General features: G+C 37.1%; 2 protein-coding genes across 7 annotated transcripts in view; one reads left to right on the forward strand and one right to left on the reverse strand.

The window, feature by feature from the left end:
• E2f5 (E2F transcription factor 5) lies at positions 1–21866 on the forward strand. Of its 5 annotated transcripts, none has more exons than XM_063257522.1 (8): positions 1–354; positions 13545–13654; positions 14302–14463; positions 15371–15414; positions 16924–16988; positions 18146–18275; positions 20208–20252; positions 21119–21866. In XM_063257522.1, the coding sequence occupies exons 1-8, from the start codon at positions 133–135 to the stop codon at positions 21226–21228; spliced, it is 888 nt and encodes a 295-aa protein (XP_063113592.1). In that variant the 5' UTR covers positions 1–132; the 3' UTR covers positions 21229–21866. The 5 variants fall into 5 exon arrangements, with proteins under 5 accessions (XP_063113592.1, XP_063113591.1, XP_063113590.1 ...); XM_063257521.1 differs by having other exon boundaries at positions 4–354; positions 20205–20252; XM_063257520.1 differs by having other exon boundaries at positions 8–354; positions 18008–18275.
• Rbis (ribosomal biogenesis factor) overlaps positions 21855–24904 on the reverse strand; it is a 7362-nt gene continuing 4312 nt past the window's right edge. For both annotated transcript variants that reach the window (XM_013144045.3, XM_005008242.4), the window contains exons 3-4: positions 22264–22380; positions 21855–21993 (exon numbers count right to left, since the gene is read on the reverse strand). In XM_013144045.3, coding sequence (XP_012999499.1) covers positions 21922–21993; positions 22264–22380 — 189 coding nt within the window. In that variant the 3' untranslated portion in view covers positions 21855–21921. The remainder of the gene's footprint in view (positions 21994–22263; positions 22381–24904) is intronic.

The following is a 24904-nucleotide window of genomic DNA, read 5'->3' on the forward strand; positions in this document are numbered from 1 at the left end:
GTTGTGTGCGGGACCCGCCACCTCCGTGCGGCTCCCCGCGGGGCGGGCGCTGCGACCCGGCAGGTGGCCACGGGCGAGCGGGCGCGGCGGCGAGCGGAGGGCGCGGGCCCGACCACCGGGCGCCGGGACGCGATGGCGGCGGCGGAGCCCGCGGGTTCGGCACAGCCGGCGCCGCAGGGGCAGGGCCAGCGGCCCCAGGCGCAGTCCCCGCAGGGACACACGCCGACCCCGCCGCCTCAGCTCGGGGGCGTCGGGGGTGGCAGCAGCAGGCACGAGAAGAGCCTGGGGCTGCTCACCACCAAGTTCGTATCGCTGCTGCAGGAGGCCAAGGACGGCGTCCTGGATCTCAAAGCGGTGAGCTCGGGAGGCGGGGATGGGGCGAGCCCGGCCCCTGGCGCGTAGGGCCGGCGGCGGGCGGTGGACGCGCCCCTTGAGGACCGGGCGACCCGAGGGCGGGGGCCGTGTGGCCTGCTCGAATTGCTGGACGCCGCGATGGCGGAGAGACGGGGCCGGGGCGCTGCACCGCGCGGAGCTCTCGACAAAGAGCCGGGCCGCGAGCGCGCCCGCGTGGCCCGACCCGGCTCGGCCCGGCCCGGGGACACCAGGGAACCCAGGGGTTGCCGCTGCCTCACATCCAGCGCTCCACCTGTGGCAGAGGCTCACTTGTCGCCCCGCGCTTGGTCCGGGGACACCCTGGAGGCCAAGGACTTGCCATTGGGAATTGACGGTTTAATAAGGAGTCCAGTTGGGACCTTGTTATCTGTTTAAGAAAGAACTCAGGGTCCTTCTTCTTCCGGATGAAAAAACAAATTCTTTTCCACACCCTTCCCCTTTGAAATAATAGTTTATTTATTTATTTTTACGAGTCCTGAGGATTGAACCCAGGGCCTTGGCACAGAGCGTCTTCCCCAGCCCTATTTTTTTTTTTTTTTTTTTTTTTTGAGACAAAGTCTCACTAAGTCTGTTAAATTGCCCGGAGTAGGCTCTAACTAGCTACCCTCTTGTTTCAGCCTCTTAGATGATTGGCTTACAGGTGTGCATTACCAAGCCCGCTAATAATAGTAATTTAAAAGAAAACGACCTCTTTTCATTGTACGCATTCTTTTGTCATCCTGATGACTAGAGAAGGATATTTGATTTATCACTTAAATGGGTATCTGTTACAGATTTCTAAAAGTGAAAATTTTCGATCTCACCGCAAAGGTGTTTCATAACTTTTAATTCAGGGAGGTGGAAGCTTTCAGTAAACTTTCTCCCCCTTAAGGAGTGTGTTTTCTTTTTCATATTTTTCACACAACGACCATCAAGAACTGTTTGACCATAGAGAATGACTTAAGCGTTTCAGGCAGTATTTGGAAGGATTCCAAAGGCGTAGAAAAAAAAAGGGGGGGGGCCGACCATTTAAAATTATAATTCAACCAGTGCACCACTTTTAAAAACTTTAAAATTGAAACAAAATAGAACACCCAAAACTGAGGATTGCTGAATCACTGCAGATTCCCTGTTTGACCCCAAACTTAGCTCTTACAGATGTGATCTGAGCACAGGGAGAGTGCCCAGACCACCTACAGCGCTTGTGGATGGCACTGTTCTCATCTCAGGGGCTGTGCCTAGCTGAGCCTGTGCTGTCCTCTCGCAGTCCTTAGAGGTGGGGACCAAAGACTTGCTGGGGCAGTTTCTCTATGGAAGCCTAGAAGGTTGCACGTCTTTGAACTTTCGCTCCTTTCGCTGGCTGTGCATCTTAGGTGTTGAGTAAGTGACTGTTGAGTTGGATTACCTGAATTTGTTGTATTTTATGCCAGTGAAGCATGCCACACCTATTTGGCATTTTGAGAAATAATTTCTGCTAGTTTCTTTCTGAAGAAGTATTCTTGTAATATTTTCCCCACCTCTGAAAATTCCTCAGGTTATTTGTTTGTTTTGGTTTTTGTTTTTTTTCCCCTCCGTATTCTCTTTCCTCCTTCCCTAAAAGTATTTTATGGCCGCTATCATATTCGAGTTGTAATGAATTAAAATAGGTTCTTTTTAGAGAATTTTTCTGAAAGTCCTGAGGTCATAAGAGAAAAACCACGTTACAAACTGCTATTCAATGTCTAAAAATTCAGCTGTACCCTGTGATTTTTTTTAATAAGAAATTAAAATTTGGGGTTTTCCAGGTAAAACTAAATTCTGAGGACAGAGTTTTGGGGGCTTCTCTTTCAATTTACCTCATAACGTGATACTTTACTTTTGTTTGATTTTAAAATTCTCAGCTTCCTTCTGTTTCATCTATGACCTAAAATTGCTCTACATAAGTCATAGAGGCAGTGAACAGGGAGCTTGGTATTGTGTACCACAGTAGAAGATCATTTGATAGTACATGTTGAAAATAGATAAACTGATAATTATATATTTCTTGTAATGTGAAATTATAAAGAGATTTTTTCTTATATATTACTTTAGTAATTTTATACTTATATAAGTAGATAAATTTATATATAAGTAAAATTACTTTAGTAATTTATATACTTACATATATAAATTACTATATATTTAAGCATAGAGAGTTGATGTTTTCCAAAGCTATACACTTGGCTTTTAAAAAAAACAGACTAAACATGTTTTTTGAGAAAATGAAAGATATAAAATAATCTTTCCATAAAATATTCATGAACACAGATGCTATTATTCCCCACCCCACCCCCCATACTGGTACAGACTCAGGACATCACACTTGCCAGACAGGCGCCGTGTCACTGCGCTATATCCCCAGCTTCTTAATAGCATAACCAGCAAAACAGTTTAAGCTTTCCAATATTCTGAGATAGATTAACTATTTGAAGAGAAAGTGATTTGAGTAAATTTTATTCATTGTCTCCCCACCTGCATTTCCACTACTTAGTGTGATTTACAGTAGTAGTGGTAGGGTGGTTAATGTCAGAGTTGTTCCAAGCTGTGTAGTTTGCCAATTTATGTTGTTGTAGCTAACATTTATTGAAAGCTATGTGCTAGACATTTTAATATATATTAAGTAATACATATTAAAGAATATATTATCCTGCAAAACTGCACAATCATTGTATTAGTTTTGTATTAGTTTCTGTCTTTTTGAAAAATTAAGTTACAAATTACTTGAATGCTACCTGAATTAATATGATAAAGTGTTTATTGCTTCTTACATCCCAAGTCCCTGACTCATACTTACTTTTAAAATAACCTAATTAATACACAGCGTGGGTGAGACAAACTAGTTTATCTAAGCCTTAGTTTATAGTACTAAGCAAAGATTTTAAGGTAGAATCGGCCCAAGGAGAAATATGTGAGTAGGATTGCCAGACTTGAGTGCTTGTTTAAAAAATTCTCAGGACAGTTCCACTCCTTTGGTGTATACATGTCAAAGCAAAGCAGCGATTTGCTCATCCATGTTGATAGCAGCCTTATGCAGAAAGGGTGGGAAGAACCCCAGTGTCCATCAGTGAGTGGGTAAATGGAAAACAGCATATGGCGTATACACTAAGTGGGAGATTGTTCAGCCTTAGGAAGGAAATTCGGACACAGACCACAACATAAATGAACCCTGAAGACATGTTATTTGAAATAAACCGGACACAAAAAGACAATAGATTCGTAGAGACAAGAAAGCAGAATGACTGGGGGAAGAGGGAATGAAGGTTATTTAATGGATATAATAGATTGAATGTGTCCACCAAAATTTATGGAGGTTCCAACCCCTGCTTCTTTAGAATGTAATATTTGCAATTGGACCTTGAAAAGATGAATATGTTAAATGAAAAACATCAGGATGAATCTGACTGAATCTTTGAAGGGGGGAAATTTGCACATAAAGAGACAGCAGGGTTGCTTCTACAGAGAAAAGACTATATGAGAACACAAGAAAGGTCTAGAAGAAACCAAACTGGTGAACACTTTAATATTGAACTTTTGGCTTCCAGAGTTATGGGGAAATGCTTTTCTTACGTTAGCCATCCTTGTGACATTTTGTTATGGCAGTTCTAGCAAGGTAATACAGTGACTGTGTAGAGTTTAATAGGATGGAATATATTGAGGACTGGTTGTACAACCATGTGAATGTACTTAATACTACTGAATGATACACTTAATGTAGTTAAGATGATAAAATTTACCAGAATTAAATAATATATGTATATGTAAAAAAAACTTGTTGACCATAATGGCACAGGCCTATAATCCTAGCTCTCAGCTGAAGTGGAAAGATCACAAACTCGGGACCAAATTGGTGTACACAGTGAGTTTAAGGCCAGCCTGGGCTACATAGCAAGACCCTATCTCAAACAACAATAACAAGGAAATATCACTAGACACCTGTTACAATGGCAAATTCACAAAACACTGAAAACACCAAATGCTGACAAGGTTGTGGCGCAACAGGCAGTCTCATTCATTGCTGGTGGACTGCAAAACCATCAGCCATTTCAGAATAGGAATTGTCAGTTCCTTACAAAACTAAACACAGCTTTACAATATGATCCATTAAGCATGCTCCTTGATATTTACCCAGAGGAATCTAAATTTAAGGTGTACAAGAATTTTTATAGTGTTTTTATTCATATTTCATAAAACTATGCAGCCCAATGAATAACCTGTGGTATCCCAAGACACTGAAAATTGTTCAGCATTAAAAGGTGCGTGGGGTAACAGCCCATAAAAGATACAAAAGAAACTGAAATGCATATTATTAAGTGAAGTTATTATTAAGTCAATCTGGAAAGGCTGCATACTAATATGATTCTAGCTATATGACATTCTGTGAAAGGCAGAACTGTGGAGACATTGAATATCCATGTTGATGGGGTTTAAGGGAAACAGGGAATAAGTTAGTGGTGCTCTATGAGCAATGACATAATCTTTTATAAAGTTTTCTACTCTTTATATATTGTATTTTAAATTTTAAGGGGGAAGTTTGAACATGTCTTCCTCTCTTCTGTTTCCTCTGGTGGAGGATAGCAGGGAGCCTGTGTGCTTGGGACAGGGGTCTATGGGAACTTTCTGCACTTTTTGCATAATTTTGCTATGAATCTAAAACTGCTTTAAAACAAAGTTGTGTGTGTGTGTGTGTGTGTGTGTGTGTGTGTGTGTGTGTGTGTGAGAGAGAGAGAGAGAGAGAGAGAGAGAAATCTGGATACATGTTTCTAATTATTAGGTCTAATTATCTAATTATTATTAGGTCCAGTTAACATCTTAACAGATATTAAGCACAAGATACTGGGCTCAATGGAAAGAAGTTCTCAGGAGACTAAAGCTTTATAGCACACACAAAAAAAAAATGATCACTGATTGTTAATAGTAACTGACACTATACCAGTGCTGTCTTTGAGTTAACTCATTTACTTATAAAAAAACTGTTATGGAAATATTCTGTCTTCATTTTACTGATTACAAGATTTAGGCTAAAGTGGTTAAGTGACTTAATATCCATAGTAAACAAAGTAAGAACTTCTATGGTCTGATACCAGAACTGATGCAACTTAACCACATGTAGCCTCTATCTTGTAAGAAACAAAATGGAGTAGAATGTTCCCATTATAGTTTTGTTACAGTGAGTGAATGGGCTAACGAAAGGAAGGTATTTTTAAAACTTAAAATACAACTATTCAGTAGCTATAAACAAGAGAAAATTTGGGCAAAATTTAAAATAACCTACAATAAAAATTACCTAGTATGTCATGGCCCATGGAGAACCGTTAAGAACACTTTTCAATGTTTCTCCAGTTTCTTACACCATTATATAGCTAACATCAAGCTTTTATTTTAATGGCTTCCCACTGAGGATCTGTCCTAATGATCAGAACTGATCAGTAAAGATAGATCAGTATTATAAGCTGTTTTCCAGTTGGTTTTTTTCATCTCTCAAACAAGATGTTGTGTGCCTTATAGTTTTATTAGCTTCCAGGTTAGAATTGTGAGGAAGAGTCCAGGAAACTGGCAGTTGTACACATTTCACACTGGAGAGGGGTTTGGAAGCACTATGAGTGTTTCTGGGTGAGGGTTTGTTTATTTGTCCCTTACTCACTGCCCAGGTGCCTCCCTAATATCCCAGGGATACTTACCTTTCTTCTTTAGAATTTAAATATCTAAATTGACTTTAGAATTAAATATCCTCTGTAGTTAGGAGCTATGTAAAATTAGAAGTAAACAGGTTCCAAATGAGGTGAACTCTTTGAATAGAAAAATACACTTGTTATATCAATTTTTGCTCCTCAGAAACATTTTTTCTCCATCTTGTACTTGACTTGCTTCTGAGTTTTGTTATCTAGTAGTGAAGGTATGCAAGTGATGCTGCTCTGTTACATTGTGTGATGTACTTTCATAGAACAACTTTTCCTTATTGCTGTAGATGAGAAATTAGGTCAAAAATAGTGACAGCAATTATACAAATGTAATGCTTACCATGTGCTAGGCATTTTAAGTGTTTTCAAATATTTACTCATTTAATCTTTACAGCAACAATACCTTAATAATTATTTTGGTGATTCAGCTTGATTGTGTCAACTTGATTGACTTGGAAGGGTGTGGGTGAGTGACTGAGACGTGACTCTGGGAACTCTTCGGATCCTTCACCCCTTCTCTGGTGATAGACCCCTTCCCTCCTTCCCAGGTCCCATGAACTAGGCAGCTTTGCCTGCTGCCCTGCTCTGCTGTGATGTTCCTCCTTTGGAGCCGACTACTCACTGAGACCTGTGAAACCATTAGATAAGTTAAACTCTTTCCTTTAAGCTGTGGGTGTTGGGTGATGTGTCCCAACAACAGGAAGGCTGTAGTTATCCTACATGTAAAAAAAAAAAAAAAACAAAAAAACAAAAAAAAAAAAAACCTCAGGTACAGAAAGGCAAAGCAACTCTTCGAGGGCCGTATGTATAGCTAGTTAGCAAGGACTATCCCAAATTTCACATTGCTAGCCTTTGTACTCTACTGATGGCAGGAAGACAGGACAGGTACAAATGCAAATCCTAGTGATAGAATACCAGATGCTGTTTAATTTTACTGCTGTTTTAAAAATTTAATTCTTAGGAAAGATTTTTGAGTATATAATTAAGGATATAGATAGTTAATAGTTTTTGCAGTGTACAGATACCAGAGGTTCAGCATGATTCTTCTAGTTAAATCTATATATATTATCAAATATTTTTTTTCTTTTGAGTACTCTGGTAACATAAAACAGTAAAAATACAGTTTCTTTTTAAAAGTGTGAAGTTTGTTAAAAATAAAAACTAGAAATACATATAAAGCTTAGGCATTTCAAAAATACTGAATGTGGCGGCAGTTAATTTGAGATCGCAAACTACTGGAGATTTTTATTGTTTTTTAGGATGGATTCATGCAGCATAGGGCAGTAGTAGGAACTGCAACACTTAAATACCTGTTTGCTTTTGGAGGGAGTCCTTTGTTTACTCAAAGTAAGTTATTAATTCTTTGGTATTTAATTTCCTTTTTGATTTAATGGCCCTTGCTGACCCTTTAAAAACATACCTGTCATCCTGCAGGTTCCAGGAAGTTGTTCCTTTTTTGCATCTTAGGTAGTCTTGTCTTTTCCCCACCTGTTATAACTCTTTATAGTTCACTTTTTATGAAACTATCACTTTTTAAATGTCATACTATCTCAGTGACAATCGATAGCCTTAGATATGTATACAGTTTTTTCCTTCTGTAACTTTTGGATAAATCAGTTGATATAAAGATCCTTTTCAGATCCTTTTATGCACTCTTGTGTGAAACCTTTGTGTGACTTATGCCTGAATTGTGTATTTGGTCCAGTTGTGTAACTTGGGAACTTTTGGTTGTGCACCAAATTTGTGTAGCCTTTTAAAATTATATAAGCCTGTTTCAAAATATATTGCCACAAACTTATTTTATGAACATATAATTAACATTAAACCCTGTCTTATGTATTTATTTACTTTCTGTTTTCTATCACACAAGTAGAATATCTACTTTACAAAGCTGATATGGGTAATAGATAACATTATATAAAATCCTGTTACACAATTAACCTGTTACTGGCTTAGACAAGATTCTTAACTGGATTGAAATCAAATATTCTACACATTAACTATGTTTAATAGTGTTTGAAATTATGCAATAGTCATTACAAACCTTATTATGGACCAGATCAACAAAAGATATCATGCAGCACATTTGAATGTGAATTCGCTCAATGCATTGTTTAGAAACATTCTCATTAAAATATTTTATGAGTGTCCTTGATATATCACTTGGGGACCCTTTCATCATATTTTCAGGTGGATTTCAGGAATTAGCTTCATGTAGTGTTACACATTTTTTATTTTGGATTCTGGTCTTCTTTTCTGTAAAGCTAATTTCCAAAGTACAGAAGCTAAAATACTGAGCAACATGTACTGACTGTTGTGTTCCTGAAAGAGAATAAATACTTACTTTGCAGACAGAACATGAAGAACACAGTGGTTTCTACAATTACTGTTTTCGTGTTAGCATTTTTTAATTCATCGCCGTGCTCCTTGAGGTGAACATCCCTGGCAAGTAAGTCACAAGTAATCCTAACTCTAATAAAGCTAATATGTAATCTTTCTTTCTGTCCAGAGATAGTACTGGCCCTTAGTGAACTCATTGTTTCAGGCCCAGGTGAAAGGCTTTGGCCTCATGATGCTTCAAGCCTTTTTTAAGCACATCTTAGAAACTACCTCCACTGTCTTGGTTTGTCTTGCCCACCTCTTAGGAGCACCACAGGCTTTAACTTTGTTCTACTGTAGATAATACTTTGTTCACCGTTAGTGAGACAGCATATATTTGGGGATTTGAAGGGGAGATTTGTGTTTTTCAGAAGGTTACATCTACTTTTTCTATAAACCGAGTTGGTGTGCTACAACTATATGCTGCCTTTATGACTACATGGGTCGCATTCTTTTATAATAAGTGTAACTTTCCTAAGTAAATTTGATGCTCACGCATGACTCAGCTTGAGACAAGCATGGGATGAAGATGACTCACTCTCCTCCTTCCCTTTATCTTTGCCCAGGCACTTGTCCTGAACTACAGAGAATGCACAGTGATGCTGAAAGGACAAAGTTAAAATCATGATCACTACTTTCCAAAGAGCCATGATGTTGCCCAACATTCTTTTTCCACTGTCTACTGTTTATTAGTATTGCACTTTCTTCTCACTTCACAACTATTCATTTTCCTATTTCCTCTTCTCTTCAAAGCTAATAAAGAAATAAAAAGCCATCAGAAGGAAATGTCTTACCTCTCTCGATTTTGTATGATAATGTTCCTGTATCTGCATTTAGTACTCCCCTGGACTCAGTTATTAATATGCAGTGTGATTATCTAAGCCCTCCCACCCCACCTACTTGATAGGACCTGTTTAGCAATTGTCCTTCTATCTTCTGTATTAATTACCCTTCCCTATCCATCAGGTCTTGATATCAGCATATATGCCCATGTTGAAAGAGCTCTTATCATTAAAAGAAAAATATTTCTTGAGGATTCCACAGTGCTCTACGAATGTGCCCTATGTTTCCATTCATCTTTGCAGCAGCATTCTTCAAGAAGTAGCCGCTCTACTTTTCCTTCAACTCCTTCTTAAAATTTCTCTACTAAAGTTCTCACTTTGCTAAGACACTTCTGGTCGAGATCATAATTGTCTTTCCAAAGACAGACCGCCTAAGTTCTCAGTGACTTGTCCTGTAACAGTATGTGACATGATCATTCTTCCACATGGCCTCTTTCCTTATATTCTAAGAGTCCACTCTTCTTGTTTCCCCTCTCCCTTCAGTGGTAGTTTAGTCATCCTTTCCCAAACCTTAAATTCTGGACTGCCCCAGAATCTGGCCTGGAGTATCTGGGTCTTTTTTCTTGCTTCTCTTCTAGATAAATCTGGTGGGTTCCATCTGTGACCTAAAATTTAGTCTGTTCACTGATGGCTACCAAATTAGTATTCCTAGGACAGACCTGTCCCCTAAGCCACACAGTTTCACCTCCAGTGATTGACTTGATTTTTCATTTTTTTAAGGTCAAATTCCTGATTTCCAGTCCCTCTCTCAGAAGCTGCTTGCTATACCTTCAAAATCTACTGAGACTCTGTCTCACTGCCTTCACAGATACTCCTTCATGCAAGTACTGCCATCTGTTGAGTGGATTTTAACCACTACCTTGTCATTGACTTTCTGTCTTGTATTTTCACACCCCATATATATACAATATACCACAATATATATACAATATACCACAATATACCGGGCAGAGAAAACTTTTTAAAATGTAAAGCAAATCACCTATGCCAGTAGTTTTATATTTCACAAAGGGTAGGAGCTGAAATCTTTACGGTGGCCTGGAAGGCCCCAGTGAGCCACCTGTGCTAACTCTGACTTGATTATCTTTTCTCTCATTCTCTCCACCTACCACTTGTTTTCCTCTGATGCTTACCACACTGGGCTGCCTGCCTTTCTCTAAGGAACCAAACACATTTCATGTCACAGTGTTTGTGCTTATTGCTTCCTTTGCCAGGAATGCAAAATGTGCTTCCATCCTGTATTTGCAGAGGTCATTTGTTCCATTCAGCTCAAATATCACTGATCTCTTCTTTGAAGATCTTATTTAATAATACACCTTCGTCTTACCTGCATTCCTAGCAAACATAATTATTGTGTTTCTGCTGTATTTTTAAGACCCAGAATGGAGCCTAGAACTTTGTGGGCATTAAATAAATGGATAATGGGGATGGTGAGGATGATGGTGGTAGTTGTGGGGATTCATGGTATCATACTGTTAAGCATGAAAGCCTCGATTTGTTTAATAAAGCTTTTTAAAATGGCACAACAACAAAAACATAATACAAGGTAGGTCTGTGTGTATGCAGCCCGTGTTTGATGACGAAGCTGTTAATTATGCAGCAGACACTGTCCTAAGATTTTTCCAGTTTTAATTCCCACAATTCCGCTATGCAGTGTGTATTGTCCTGTTTTACAAAAAAGGAAGTAAGTCTTCGTGAGTTTAAGAAAACAACTGAAGTTAGAAAGTGGCAGCACTGAGACTGAACCTGGTGTGACGTGTGATGTATTTCACCGTGTACTGCCAAACTGGTCTTGGTCTCTTGATTCTCCTGCCTCGGTTCCTCACATGCTGCAATTACAGGTGTGCACCACCATGCCTGGCTTGAGAGTCGAACTTCTGAAGAGTAATGCAGCTTCTGAAATCAAAACCTCTAGGTCCTCTGAAGTGATATGAACTGCACATACTTAAAAAGAAAGGTATTTAAGAAGTACTACCTAGCCAAAAGTTAAATATTGTGACTGTTAAGCAGTAGTAGATAAAAACAAGATACTTTTTAAAATTGTTCAGGAGAAAGTTCAGTCTGATGGCCATTTGCCTAATGATTTAGGAGAGCTCTTATGTCAGGTTCATACAAATGTCTTCTAACACCAGACAGAGTGTTGTGACCTCTTCTGTGTGTGAGTACACAGATACGAAGACAGCTAAGGCCCAGAGTGGTCTGGGTCACCCTCAAGAGCCTCTTCAGAGGAAAGGAAGAGGAGGGTTCTTAATTTATAGTTAACACTTCAGTAGACTGCTATTCTTCAAGCAAAAATACTTCAAACTCAAAGGCAGAAATTCTGTGCAGATCAACAGGAAGGGATTGCCAATTACAAGCACAGGAGATACCAATGAGCCATGATTAGTCCTGACAGACTAGCCATCTGTAAAAGACAGTGTCAGGTCAGTTCTGTGGACTCCAAAGAGCCCCACTTTCCGATTCTTTATTCTCTTTGCCACATGCTATTCTTCTGGTCCATTGTTTGAGGCATTATTTGAGTGTATGGATAGTATTAGAAACAGATTGAAAGCACCTACATTTCACTGAAGGTCCCAGATGCACTAGTCATCAGGGGCACTTGCTCCCAGTGGAAGCAGGTCCACATTCACACAGTATAGTGTGCTACATAGGAGTCATAGGAGTGGGGGTTTTTTTTGGTTTTTTTTTTTTGTACTGGGAATCAAACTCATGACTTTGCACTTGCCAGGCAGGCGCTTTTGCCGCTGAGCTATCCCCAGCAGGAGCCACTTAATTTTTCCCCACAGAATCAACACAGTAGTATGCCCTGGGAGAGCATACTCCCAATTATGTATAGCTAAACCCTGTTCAATTTAGAAACATACTGTGCTGAAATTTTTCAGCAGAGACATAAATTTGCTTTTTCATTACTGCTATGAATTTTAACAGTGTGGCTCTACATTCAAGATAGGCTGTTTGAAAAAAAGAGCTGTTGATAACCTCTTTTTGGAATTCTTTCTTGTACTGGGGAATAAGTGTCATAAATGTGGGTGGGAGCTATTGAGTGTTCTTGAGTTCATTCATAAGATGGCAGCATGTGTTATATCAATGAAAACAAGCTTCTGCATAGTAATTGTTAATATCACAACTGTGCTATAGACTTTGATTTTGTGATTTTTTTATGCTTACTGTTGGGGTGGCATGATTCATTTCCTGTTTTCATTGTATTTTAAGAAATGCAGATAGTAACAGTGCTGAGACTCCATCTCATTCCAGAAAGAATGGCTATTTTCAAGAAAAAAAAACAATAACAAATGCAGGGGGCCTGAGGATTTAGCTTAGCGGCATAAGCACCTGCCTTGCAAGCAGGCAGTCGTGAGTTCGATCCCTGGTACCGATAAAAAGGAAAAAGAAAAAAAAAAAATAACAAATGCAGGATGGACTGTGGGTAAAAAGGTACCCTTTTCCACTGATGGTGGGAGTGTAGAGTGGTGCAACTACTGTGAGTGTAGAAATTCCTCAAAAAACTAGGATTAGATGTTCCATTTGGGCCAGCCATTCCCCTTCTTAGTATCTCCCCAAAAGAATTAAAATCATACCACAGCAACACATGTACTCCCGTATTTATAATGACACAGTTCATAATAATCAAATCCTGGAAACAGCATAAATGCCCATTAACTGGTGAGTGGATAAAGAAGATTTGGTATTTCTTTAATGGAGTACTACTCTGCCATAAAGGATAAACTTGAGACATTTCTGCATAAAAGAATGCACCTTAAGACCATACATTGTGAAAATAAGTTGGACATACATGTGTAAATATCACATTCTCTGTAATAAACTGAGGGTGTAAATAAGGACCAAAATGTACAGTAAGTATTGTGAAATAGGAAGAAAATGTTTAAATGGGGAGGGGAATAAAGAGGGGGGAGTGAAAGGAAAGAAGGGAAAAGTTAAAAAAAGAAATACAGATAGTTACTAAAAGATACTACAATATGTGCATCATTATGTTCTTTTATTTTTGTGAGCTTTGTGTCATGACCTTATTTTCCCCCCATTCTGACATCTGCTACCTTTTAAAAAGAATAATTTCTTTGGTATTTGCCATGTCTTCAAGATACTTTGAACATACCCAGCTATTGTTCCCAAAAGGTGATTGAGTCATTTTTGGGATTGACTTCTCATGATTTGACCTTAATCAGCCCTAGCTGGTTTTTAAATATGAATTACCTTCTTTTTTTTATCGTTTTGTTTTCTTGTTTTTCCATAACAGGCTGCAGATACTTTGGCTGTGAGGCAAAAAAGAAGAATTTATGATATCACCAATGTCTTAGAAGGAATTGACTTGATTGAAAAAAAGTCAAAAAATAGTATCCAATGGAAGTAAGTTATGGGCAAGACAGTTTCTTATGCTAAAACTTTCATTTGCTCTGCGGAATTTGACCTTTCTAATGTTTGTGTCTCCCAAATCCTGTATTTCAGCCTATGATTATACCAGGCCTCTCATTTTACACAGGACACACCTTTTTTATGCCTGTATGTCATTCTTGTGCTGAGATGTTTCCTTACTTTCATTGCTGTGTAATTTATAAACTTTTGCATGATAGTATAACTAGTTTCTGTTCTTCAGTGTTTTGTGCTTTTTCATATTAGCCAAAATTTCATCAAAATGCTGAAAGACTGTAATGTACTTTACTAGCATCTCAGTCTGTTTTCATGAGACTGCTAGGTGTGACTATTTGGTGTTGACATCTTTTTAGCAACTCTGTCACCAGCCTAGCCTTCTAGATAAAATAAAAACAAAAATTTTGTAGAGTATACTAAGAAGTTTTATAATTTGATGGTTTTGTCAATAAATTTTCTAAGCAAATATGTTCAGGGTTATGGTATATGAATTTTAATGTTTGATTTTTAGAAACAAATATCTGTATTTTGATTACATTCCTACATGTTACTTCTAAGGTTATGGAAGTTAAGTGATGTTAACCTAAGTTTGATATCAGGGATATTAATTCTGCTGTGTTTTTAAGAGGTGTAGGTGCTGGCTGTAATACTAAAGAAGTTATAGATAGATTAAGATTCCTTAAAGCTGAAATTGAAGATCTAGAATTGAAAGAGAGAGAACTTGATCAGCAGAAATTGTGGCTACAGCAAAGCATCAAAAATGTGATGGATGACTCCATTAATAATAGATATCCTTTAAAATACATTACATATATATGCAGCTATAGAACATATATGTATATAATACATTCTCCCAGTCTGAAGGCCAGTAAATTTTATTGTGGTATTTTAAAAATTCTGTAAGTGATTATAACAGTTTATAATGTTTTTTTAGTAATTTATACTAGCATTTTAAATATACTACCTTTTAAAGTTATACAGTATTTCTGTTAACACTGCTTTGTATTGCACTGAGGGGAAAAAAGGTTAATCTTTGTCTGCTGAAAAGATGTAATATATTACCTGAAGTGTGGGTACAATTGGGTTTGTTTATTGCTAAGTAAAGCATGTTTTTTTGTGCATGTATGTGGTGAGTGTCCTGGGTATTGAACATCCCCACCCCTTTTTATTCTGAAACAGACTGTCAGTCTCCAAACTTGAACTTATGATCCTTCTACCAAAGCTTCCTGCATTGTGGGATTACAGACCTGGGATATAGCCTACTTAGCCATCATATGTGATCTTTTTGATGTTTTGTTGCATCCTGTTTGCAAGCATCTTTTTGAGGATTTTTGCATCTATGTTCTTTAGAGAAATAGGCCTATGTATTTCTCTTTTTGGTTGGATTTTTTCCCTGCATAGTCCCTTTCCTTGGGAGTCTCTAGATATGTCCTGTTTTCCATGTCTTTTCCAGCAGTCCTCAGATGTCATAGAAATCAGAACAGCGTTCCAAAATAGAGGATGGGAATTTCTTTTATGGAGCTTTACTTATTTGTCTTTGCCTTTTCCAGACTTAAAACTAGGTTTTGTTTTTTTGTTCTGTACGCCTGACCCTGTGTGGTGGCCTCTTCATGTGATCGTTTTGACCTTCAGATGTACTATTTTAAATGTGTAGACCTTGATATAAATGCTGTTTCTTAACTCTTATGACAGTACATTTTCCTATGTAACTCATGAAGATGTCTGCAATTGCTTTAATGGTAAGTCCTTTTATGCTTTTCCTTCTGATCATTTCCTCTGATCACTCAGCCATAGAGCAATGAAAAATTCTTAGCCGGGAATGGTGGCTCACGCCTGTAATCCTAGCACTTGGGAGGCTGAGGTGGGAGGATCCTTGCGAGTTCGAGACCAGCATGGGCTACAAAATGAGCTCAAGGCCAGCCTGAACTACATAGCGAGACCCCATCTCAAAAAAAAAAAAAAAAAAAAAAAAGAATTCTCCACACACTCAGTTGAAATCATTATTTTGAGGAGTTGTGCACACTTTGGCTCACCCTAGTGTTTTGTGTTGGCAGACTGCTTTTGTTTCTGCTTTCATGGCAATAACTGCTCTTTATAGCTATTATTTCACTGACCCCATTGCTAGGCATAAACCCAGTATGGAAGGGGATGGGCCAGGGCAGAGAGGAAACCACATCTGAATGATATTAAGTGAATGACTAAACTTGAACTAGAGGGGTTTCTCATCAGCACTGTTTACAAACTATAAAATAGGGGTGCTGGTCACAAATGGAACTCAAAAAAGCACAGGGGCTGGGATTTAGCTCAGTGGCATAAGCGCCTGCCTTGCAAGCAGGCAGTCGTGAGTTCGATCCCCAGTACTGATAAAAAGGAAAAAGACAAAAAAAAAAAAAAAGGCAGCACAATTAAGTGAATCTTTTTTATAACCAGGAAAATTACTCTTAATCCTATTCCTTTCCTGCTGCGTTAGATTCCCCTTGAAATGACAGTATCATGTATTACCATATAAACTAATGGTAGATACATGCTTATGCAACACAAGTAAAATGAAATTCAGCATATTAATATTTAATCATACATGCTTATTAAAAAGATGGTCATACATATTATCAACCTTCTAACTTGCCAAGAATTTTATCAAGTGGAATCTGACTTCCCATGTGAGGCTATGTCGGAAATGGATTTGGATTTACTGGTCTGTTTTGCCAGCATAGTTCCTGTGCTAACAAAGTTTGGGTAAAAGTTTATTAATCTACAATTCAGCAAAGATTTGCAGTAGAATTTGGCATAAAAAATCAATTCAGGTCAAGATGTTAGTCTATCATACCTCATCTGTACAGCCTCAATCATTTAAGTAGCTTAAATATTTCAAGTAAACTATTCTTTGAGGCTAATACGGTAAAAACAAAATTGGCTCATTTGTTAATAAGAACAGAGCCGGGCATTGAGTATTATATTCTAACAAGCATTTATGATCTCAGCTTTTAGAACCAACTTATGTAGTATGTACCTGTCCCCTGTTTATTTTTATTATTATTACATTTTTTTGGTTCTGGGGATCGAACTCACAACCCTGCTCAGGTCTTTATGCCACTGAGTGAAATCCCCAGCCTGTCCTTTGTTTTATAGAAAGCCAAGGTCGTGAAGCCTGAGATTAAAGTCGAAGCTTCTCATTCCACTCACTACACCCTTGCCATTGCATCGTGTGATCAGTTTTTTACTGTTTATCCTTTTTTTTTTTGGACTAGGTGATACCCTTTTGGCCATTCAGGCACCTTCTGGTACACAGCTGGAGGTACCTATTCCAGAAATGGTATGTAGAGTATATTGTAAATAGAAAAAATTGACATATACTCTCAAGAGGGGCAGATGTATTTTCTTGAGGTGAACATAAGCGGATTTTTTTGTGAACAGTTTTGCGTTACTGCTTTCAAGTTGTATATCTGAAAACACTGGTAGCTGAATTTGAGTGTCCTCACTACTTTGGTAAAATTATATGTGACTAAATCATTAACATTAATGGCATGGCCAGTAATCTTAACAAAACAGTGAAAATGATCACATCAGTAAGTAATGTAAAAATCATGATCAAGGGAAAAATGAATGTAAACCTCAACTATCAGTGGCTTTAAATTAGGTATCAAGGTAACATTTCTTGGCTTACTGAGTCAAAGATGTTCATTGGTTTTATGTTATATGTAAAATTATTGTTTTGGTTCTCAGATTAAGATCTTTTAAAACACACTGATACAAGCTATACCAACAAAGGAAATAGAAAATATCTAAACCCCTCCACACACACACCTACCTGTTCTAAAAGTTTGTGTGTATACATTTATATTACTGGTTCTGAAAACTGAGGATACAAATTAATTTTTGAAAAAGGGATTTTATATCTACATAGGAAGTTGGTAATCTGTGGAAAAAAAGGGTTTGACCTGCGAAACAGTTGGAAAGTAACACAGGATGTTGACATGACCATATTCATGATGACTAACTCCAGGGCATGGAGTTCATGAGTATGGAGAATAAGCCTGCACTGAATAGGTATGCAGGAACATTGAAAGATTATGATTATATTCAGTAAAAGTACATGATTGCCAGAACTCTGTAACTGACAACTTTTGATGATCAGTATTTAAGAAAAACTTTGTAGGGGCAAGTAGTTTAGAGATTTCAGCATCCCATTCTTCTTTTGTCTTTAAACTTAATGACTTTATTTTGTTGTATGAGTTTAGTTGCTAACAACTTTACCTGTCTCATTTGTAATGTTTCAAGGAGGTTACTAATGTTAATATTTATTCATTTGTTTATACCCAATAAATTTTAAAGGGTCAGAATGGACAAAAGAAATACCAGATCAATTTAAAGAGTCATTCAGGACCTATCCACGTGCTGCTTATAAATAAAGAGTCCAGTTCATCTAAGCCTGTGGTTTTTCCTGTCCCCCCACCTGATGACCTCACACAGCCTTCCTCTCAGTCCTCAACTCCAGTGACTCCACAGAAACCCAGCATGCTGCCTCAGAACCCGCCTGAGCAACATGTGTCTGAGAGAAGCCAGAATCTTCAGCAGATACCAACCACAGAAATAGGATCTGGTGGGTTTGGAGCCTTAAAAAACAAAACAAAACAAAACAAACAAACAAACAAAAAATATATATATATAAATAAATGGGAAAATGAGTATCATATTAAACAATCTGAAAAACTTTTCTGAATGTCAGTCATGACGTTTATTATCTAATACAAATGGCAAAATAAGTATTTACTGTCTCCTGTGTGCCCATCGTTGGAATAGGTATTATGAAATTTGATCTTGGTACCCATTTTACAGGTAAATATGCATCCAATTCAGAACTGTCAGGCACAATTTAATGTAGCTAAAGTTATATACAGAACTATGACTATTAAGGCATGACAAAGGGATTTATGGGTTTTCTGTAGGATTCTGTTTTTGGGATTAGTTAGGCTAGATATGTTCTTTTTGTTTTTACTATTTATTTATGTCAACTTCTATTTGGTTTACTCTTTTTTAAAATCTCTTAGTAAGACTAGGAAAAAATACTGAATATGGTAAACAACCTTTAAGAAAATAATCTAGGTAATACAGAACATGATTTATTCCTGTTTCTCCATATTCTTTATATACTTTTTACTTGGGAAGCTTAATTTTATAAGTGGTCTCAGCTTCAGTTATTTAGGAAATCTTGTTTTTCTAAATTGCTTTGTCTATGAAATGAAAGATAGCTAAAACACTAAAAGTTGAGTATCAGGAGATAGGATCCACAGCTCTAAAGTCTATAGAACTTTTTGTGGCACCCATTCTTCCTTGGTCTTAGAGCTGTGTTCAGTGACTCCTTATGAGTTCCAAATAAGTAGCGTTATAGGGAGTCTTTCAATGATTGCTCCATGAATAACCTGTGCTAATGCAGATATCATAGTGCAAAGGTCTAAAACAGAATTGTAGGGCCAGGGATTTAGCTTAGTGGCACAAGCACCTGCCTAGCAAGTGCGAGGTCATGAGTTCGATGCCCGGTACCACAAAAAAAAAAAAAAAAAAAAAAAAAAAAAAAAGCAAAAAAAACCAGAATTGTACAGAATCTAAATCTCTGTATGTCTCATTGTGGCTTCTCTGAGAGTTCACAGTATCTAAAAGTAAAACTAAAAATATTTAATTGGACATGGATTACTTTTTAGCTTACTAATCATATAATCTTTTCGACTTCATTTCCGCTGTTACTTCTATACTGTAAGTCACAAGGATACACAGTAGTTTTAGTCTTTACAAACTGTATAATTAATTATATTTACTAGGGACAGTAAAGCAGGCAAGATTGATATATTTTAGTGTCACCACACCTGGGAACATTGGCTTCTAGAGAACATTAAAAAAATGTAGGATCTAATTGCTGTATGATTTTGTGTTGCAAAATAGTAATTTGGGGTCTGTTGGGGAAAATGTATATAGCAACGACTTAGCTGATAACCACTTAATTCTGTGACCAGGGAAATAGAATTAGAGCTGTACAGTGGTAGTAGGCACAGAAGTAGTTTCACTGGGAAAGAAGATGCTTTAGGGAAACAAAGAGGAGTGAAACAATTGAAGATTCTGTGTCTGTGGTTATGAAACTGAGAGAATGTGAAGGCTAAAATAGGAGATCCCAGTGGGATCAGAGACAAATCATGAACAGATCTGGAAAATACTGTATAGGTAAAACAACAGTTGTTACATGAGAGCTGGAGATAGAGTGAACATTAGAATGGAAAAATGTTGTCTTAATGGTTGAATGACCGCGAGAATTACAGTACCACACACTGTAAAACCATACCTGCTTTGGAAGAGTTAGTTTTTTGGTCCACATCTTAAATTGAGGAATTTAAAATAGTAGTCACGGAGTATTTTGAAAATGATGTTTCCACAAAGCTCAAATACTTTAATTTTGCATTATCATCGAAGCTGATTATATGACTACCTGTACCTAAATGTAAATCAAAATGTAACAAAATTTTGTAACATTTTTTTCCAGCAGGATCTATTAGTGGAGATATTATTGATGAGTTAATGTCTTCTGATGGTAAGTAGTTTAAAATTTCACTACTTTCTACAAGAGTGATGCCTTTCTAGAATTTGTTAGTGGCATAACAAAAAATACTATTTGTGAAACTGCTTCACTCTGACTGCTGAGGCTTTTCCCTTAGTAATACTTCGGAATAAAGGACAAGCATCCTTCAGGGCTTCTTTGTTTGCATTTTGAAGAGAAGGAATGCATAAGGAGATTATCCTTTTCACTGTGCAAACTTTAAACTGTTGGAACACTACCTCTTTGTCCTCCTGAGGAGAATCTGGCTGAAGATAAGTAAAATAATACATCAACATCGGCAGATGATAGGAAAGTCCATTTTGGTAAAATACTCCCACTATCACTAATTTCAAATTGCCACTGCAAATCACCAAACTATTACTAACATCAGCAATGTCATCACCTAATAAAAAGTCTTAAAAATCAATTAGCTGCATTAGTTTAATAAATTCTCAGTGGGCTTTACCTTTGTTTATGGATTCAACATGCTGATTCCTAACCAATGTAGCAAAGACCAAGAAGTGACAGCAGTTAACTTAGCAAATGGTACAGTAATGATTAAGAGATGTACTAAACATTTAGGAAGAAAATATCAGCAACCAGTAAATTTGCATACGTATTATGCTTTCAAAGTGACAAAATAAAAATACCAATTACCAGTGTATTGATAAGTCTTTACCTGAGAATCTTTCAACAAAGTATAAACAGTTAACATTAATAGTATATATGTGTGTAGCACACACTTTGTAATTCAAGTGTGACTTAGAAAATAAATTGGTGGAGGCATTTGAGAGTAGTTTATTAAATCTCATTTCCTGTATGTAGAAAGCATCTTTAACCTTTTCTGTGTTTGCCTGCAGTGTTTCCACTCCTACGGCTTTCTCCAACCCCTGCAGATGACTACAACTTTAATTTAGACGATAATGAAGGAGTCTGTGATCTGTTTGATGTCCAGATACTAAATTATTAGATTCCATGGAAACTTGGGACTGTTATCTACCTCTAACTGTGTAACATTTTAGATTTCTTAATAACCTAAGTATTTAAAATAATGAATGTAACATCTTTTTAGTTCACTGATTCTGAAGTGTTCTTCTCTAATACTTTCTTTTTTACTTCACAAAACTTCAACCATAAAAACAAAGGGCTCTGTTTCTGGAAAAAAAGAGATGTTCATATCTGCAAACTCTCTTAATGCCCAAGTAATTAATTCTGGGTTTTCAATTTATAATTCTGAATCCTTCTGTTTCTTCTCATGAGACAAAGGTGAAACAGACTTTAGGTCATCAAAAACAAAGTTTTTCAAGGGCTATTCACTTATTTGCCTTGTATTTTAACTGCCATGAAATTATTCCTGCATGTGTGTTAGTCCAAGGAGATATTCACTGCCACTTAAAAGTGAAAGATGTAAATGAGGATATGTAACTGTTTCAGTGAACAGATTTTGTGAAGTGCCTTCTGTTTTAGCACTTTAAGTTTATCATTTTGTTGACTTTTGACATTCCACTTTCCTAGACTACAGGAAAGATCTGTTTATGTAGTTTGTTTTTAAAATGTGCCAATGCCTGTATATTAACAAGATTTTTTTAAATAAAGTTGTATAAAATATGTATTTTATTGATTTTTGGGAATACTTTGTGGAATTTGAAACATCTCCACTGTATTACAATTGAGCCATTAATCTTGCAGCTTCATCAACATTAACTGGTTCATTTTCAGGATGCTGCCGATTAACCTGAAGGGAGAAAAGTACATTTAAACATTTAGTAACATATATAAAAGTGACTATACATAATCTGTTAACAAGTTTAATTTCTTCCAGTCATACTTTGAGAAATAAAACATTCTTATTCAGACTCAATGTTTTGCGGGTCTGAATATGCTGAACATATAAAGCCAAGCATAGTAGAGCACCACATACTGAAAAATTACATCTTACTCATATTTCACTGGTTTTATTAGTCATCAATATGAGCCATGATAAAAGCAAATGATACCTACTTACCCGCACTTTGTGCCGAGGTTCAAGAGTAAGCTTTTTTGAGAAGTGTGCAAGTTCCTTCTGAATGTTTACAAAAGCATTATTCATTCTGCGAATCTTTTCATCATTCACAATGTTTATCTGTTAAAAAAAGAAAAAAAGCCTTAGTCCATAATCTTATAGCCATGAAAGATGAAATGTATTCATCTTTTAACTCTGTTAAAACTAAGAATCTGTGAATTCTGAACTCTACCAAACTGGAGACAATTCATGCTAAAACTATCATCTTACTAGAAAATTTTAGTCAAAAGATTTAAAAATAACTACATGGATATGCCTCATACCTAGACTTAGATGGCAGAAGAAGGCCAAAATAATTAACCATAATCCTTCAACATTAGTATGTTATCGTCCCTTACCTGTAAAACCAGAAACCTGGATCAAATGCTATTAGTCTCTTCCAATAGCTCTGAGTCATTCTTTGACCCTATTAGCCTTACTGTTTTGAGTCTAAAAGGTAGAGATGGTTTATATTCACTGCTACTAACAAGCAATTTTTTTTCACAAACTAACTTTAGATGACATTATTTTGTGTTTCTATAGCATCCTCAAGAACTTTAAATGCTTCATAGATGTTGTTTCCAATTCATTTTCAAAACAACCCTGTGGGATAGGTATTCCTCCCATCTTACAAGACAGGAAGACTGAACAGAATGGTTAAGTGACTTGCCCAGGCCATACAATGAAGTTCACTGAAGAGCCAGGACCTGAACACTAGTGTAAGCTCCCAGCCAAACACTGCATAGAGAATCTTTAATGAAAAGCATGTTTAAAAGAATCGAGAGTAGTATGTTAGAAGGTCTTTCTACTGCCATCAACGAGAAAGCAATCTGTATTTATGATGAGATGCCACAAGACCCAAGATCCAAAAGCCCCTCTTCAACACAATGAGCCTTTTGGGTGGGGGGACACTGCAGATACCAACCATAACACTATCATACTTTAGGCACTGCCTTTGATTTCTCATTGCTTCATATTCTCTTTTTCACCAGTGTGTTCCATCCAGATCAGCCTTTAATCCTGCATTTAATTAATCAAATTACTTTTACAGCTTCCATGTAGCACCCACTTCCCATTGGCTTTTCCTTTCTAAGTCTCCTGGCTCCTATAATGGGTAAAAGTTTCAAAACAAAAACCATGTCACCTGCAAGTAGAACTTCACTTACAGTGGATGCTTCAGTCCACAAACTTGATTCTTTCCACATTTCTGGTCACAAATTGAAGTAGACAACTGAATCATATTCAATGGTTAGGTTTAATGTTCCCCTTATGAGGAAATTTGATCTTATACATGCTGTGCCTTAGCTGATGTTAAAACTAACTGCTTCACTGTACCCTTTGTATAGAAAGCTGTAAAAATACAACTTTAAGTTCCAAAATTTGGCTTTAGCTGTCAATATACAAGTACTTCCATTTCTCTAATTTTCCCTAAGTTCCTGGTTGTGACTGTATTATTGGCAGATCAGGCAGGCTATATCCAATTAGTAGAAACCAATTCTGTAGGCTTGGAGAAGCTGTTATGCTAAAAATGCATTTGTTAAAATGTTTTTGATACTGAGTATATATACCAAGTATCTAATTTTTTCTCAGCACATTTAAGTATCCCAGCTAGCCAAGTGACCCTGTTAAAGATCTGTTTATGGAGCAAACAGGTGAAATCATCTCCAAATCTAAAAGATATGGGTAATTCTGTATTCATCATGACCCTACTAGCCAGGACCATAGCTAAAAAGCCTGAAGATTACATTTTGACAAAGTCCTTTTTCCCCTCTGACTTTACAAATTGATTAGAAAAGCATTCAGAAATTTGTGTTTCAGACTTCATTTTGCTGGGGGTTTGAAGAAGTAGCATATATAATGTAAAATATATGTGAACCATTTTAGTTGGTATTTTTCCATGCACAAGTAAGTTACATCTAAAGTTATATCACTAAAACTTGACAACAACAAAAAAGATGTTTCTTGTACCAAACAGTTTCTCCTTCAAAACCTTTAGCTCCCTTACACACCATGCATGAGAACATTATGGTCTTCCTCATTGCTGTCACTCACCAATGTTATGATTTGCTTCTTCATGCAGATTTTCAAACCTTAGCTCACTGACTGCTCATGCTTATTGTCACTACTTAGTGTCTTCAAAAATCTAAGCCTATAGCCTCTTTATCTGTTGAGGTTCTCATCTCCAGGGATCTTCGTCATTACCTGTCTCGGCCAACTACTATGGAGTACCTTCTGCAGCACTGCCTCTCCTTGTTCACTTAACAAGGAGATTCAACAATTTTTGAATCTCACTGAATCTTTTCTCACTAATTTCACTGTTTTCCATAATTTTATATCCCACTTAGCCAGAAGAGATTTCATCACTTCTTTACATTCTTTAATTAACTTTTCTTCTCCTTTTTCTTAAACTTGCCAAGCAATGTTTATACCCAACTACCTTTCTGCTTTCTGAAGCTTGAGAATCATAACAGGCTTCACTTTTACATATCGGCTGACAATATTCCCTTGCTTAACTCACTTTATGAGAAAGGCACAATACTTAATACTTTATCCAACCATGCTGACCATTCAGATTCTGCTGTCTCTCTCTCTCTCTCAGATAAGT

Source organism: Cavia porcellus, unplaced genomic scaffold (genome assembly GCF_034190915.1).
Source record: "Cavia porcellus strain 051 isolate PalLab524CR breed Dunkin Hartley unplaced genomic scaffold, mCavPor4.1 scaffold_10, whole genome shotgun sequence".
NCBI lineage: Eukaryota > Metazoa > Chordata > Mammalia > Rodentia > Caviidae > Cavia > Cavia porcellus.

Bases quoted from the DNA above. Each gene is read 5' to 3' on its own strand.
- E2f5 (XM_063257519.1), top strand. From the start codon at position 133: ATGGCGGCGGCGGAGCCCGCGGGTTCGGCACAGCCGGCGCCGCAGGGG. The intron at 13,655-14,301 runs GTAAGTTATGGG...TGTGTTTTTAAG, and splicing joins AAAAATAGTATCCAATGGAA to AGGTGTAGGTGCTGGCTGTA. The intron at 15,415-16,923 runs GTAAGTCCTTTT...TTTTTGGACTAG, and splicing joins TGTCTGCAATTGCTTTAATG to GTGATACCCTTTTGGCCATT.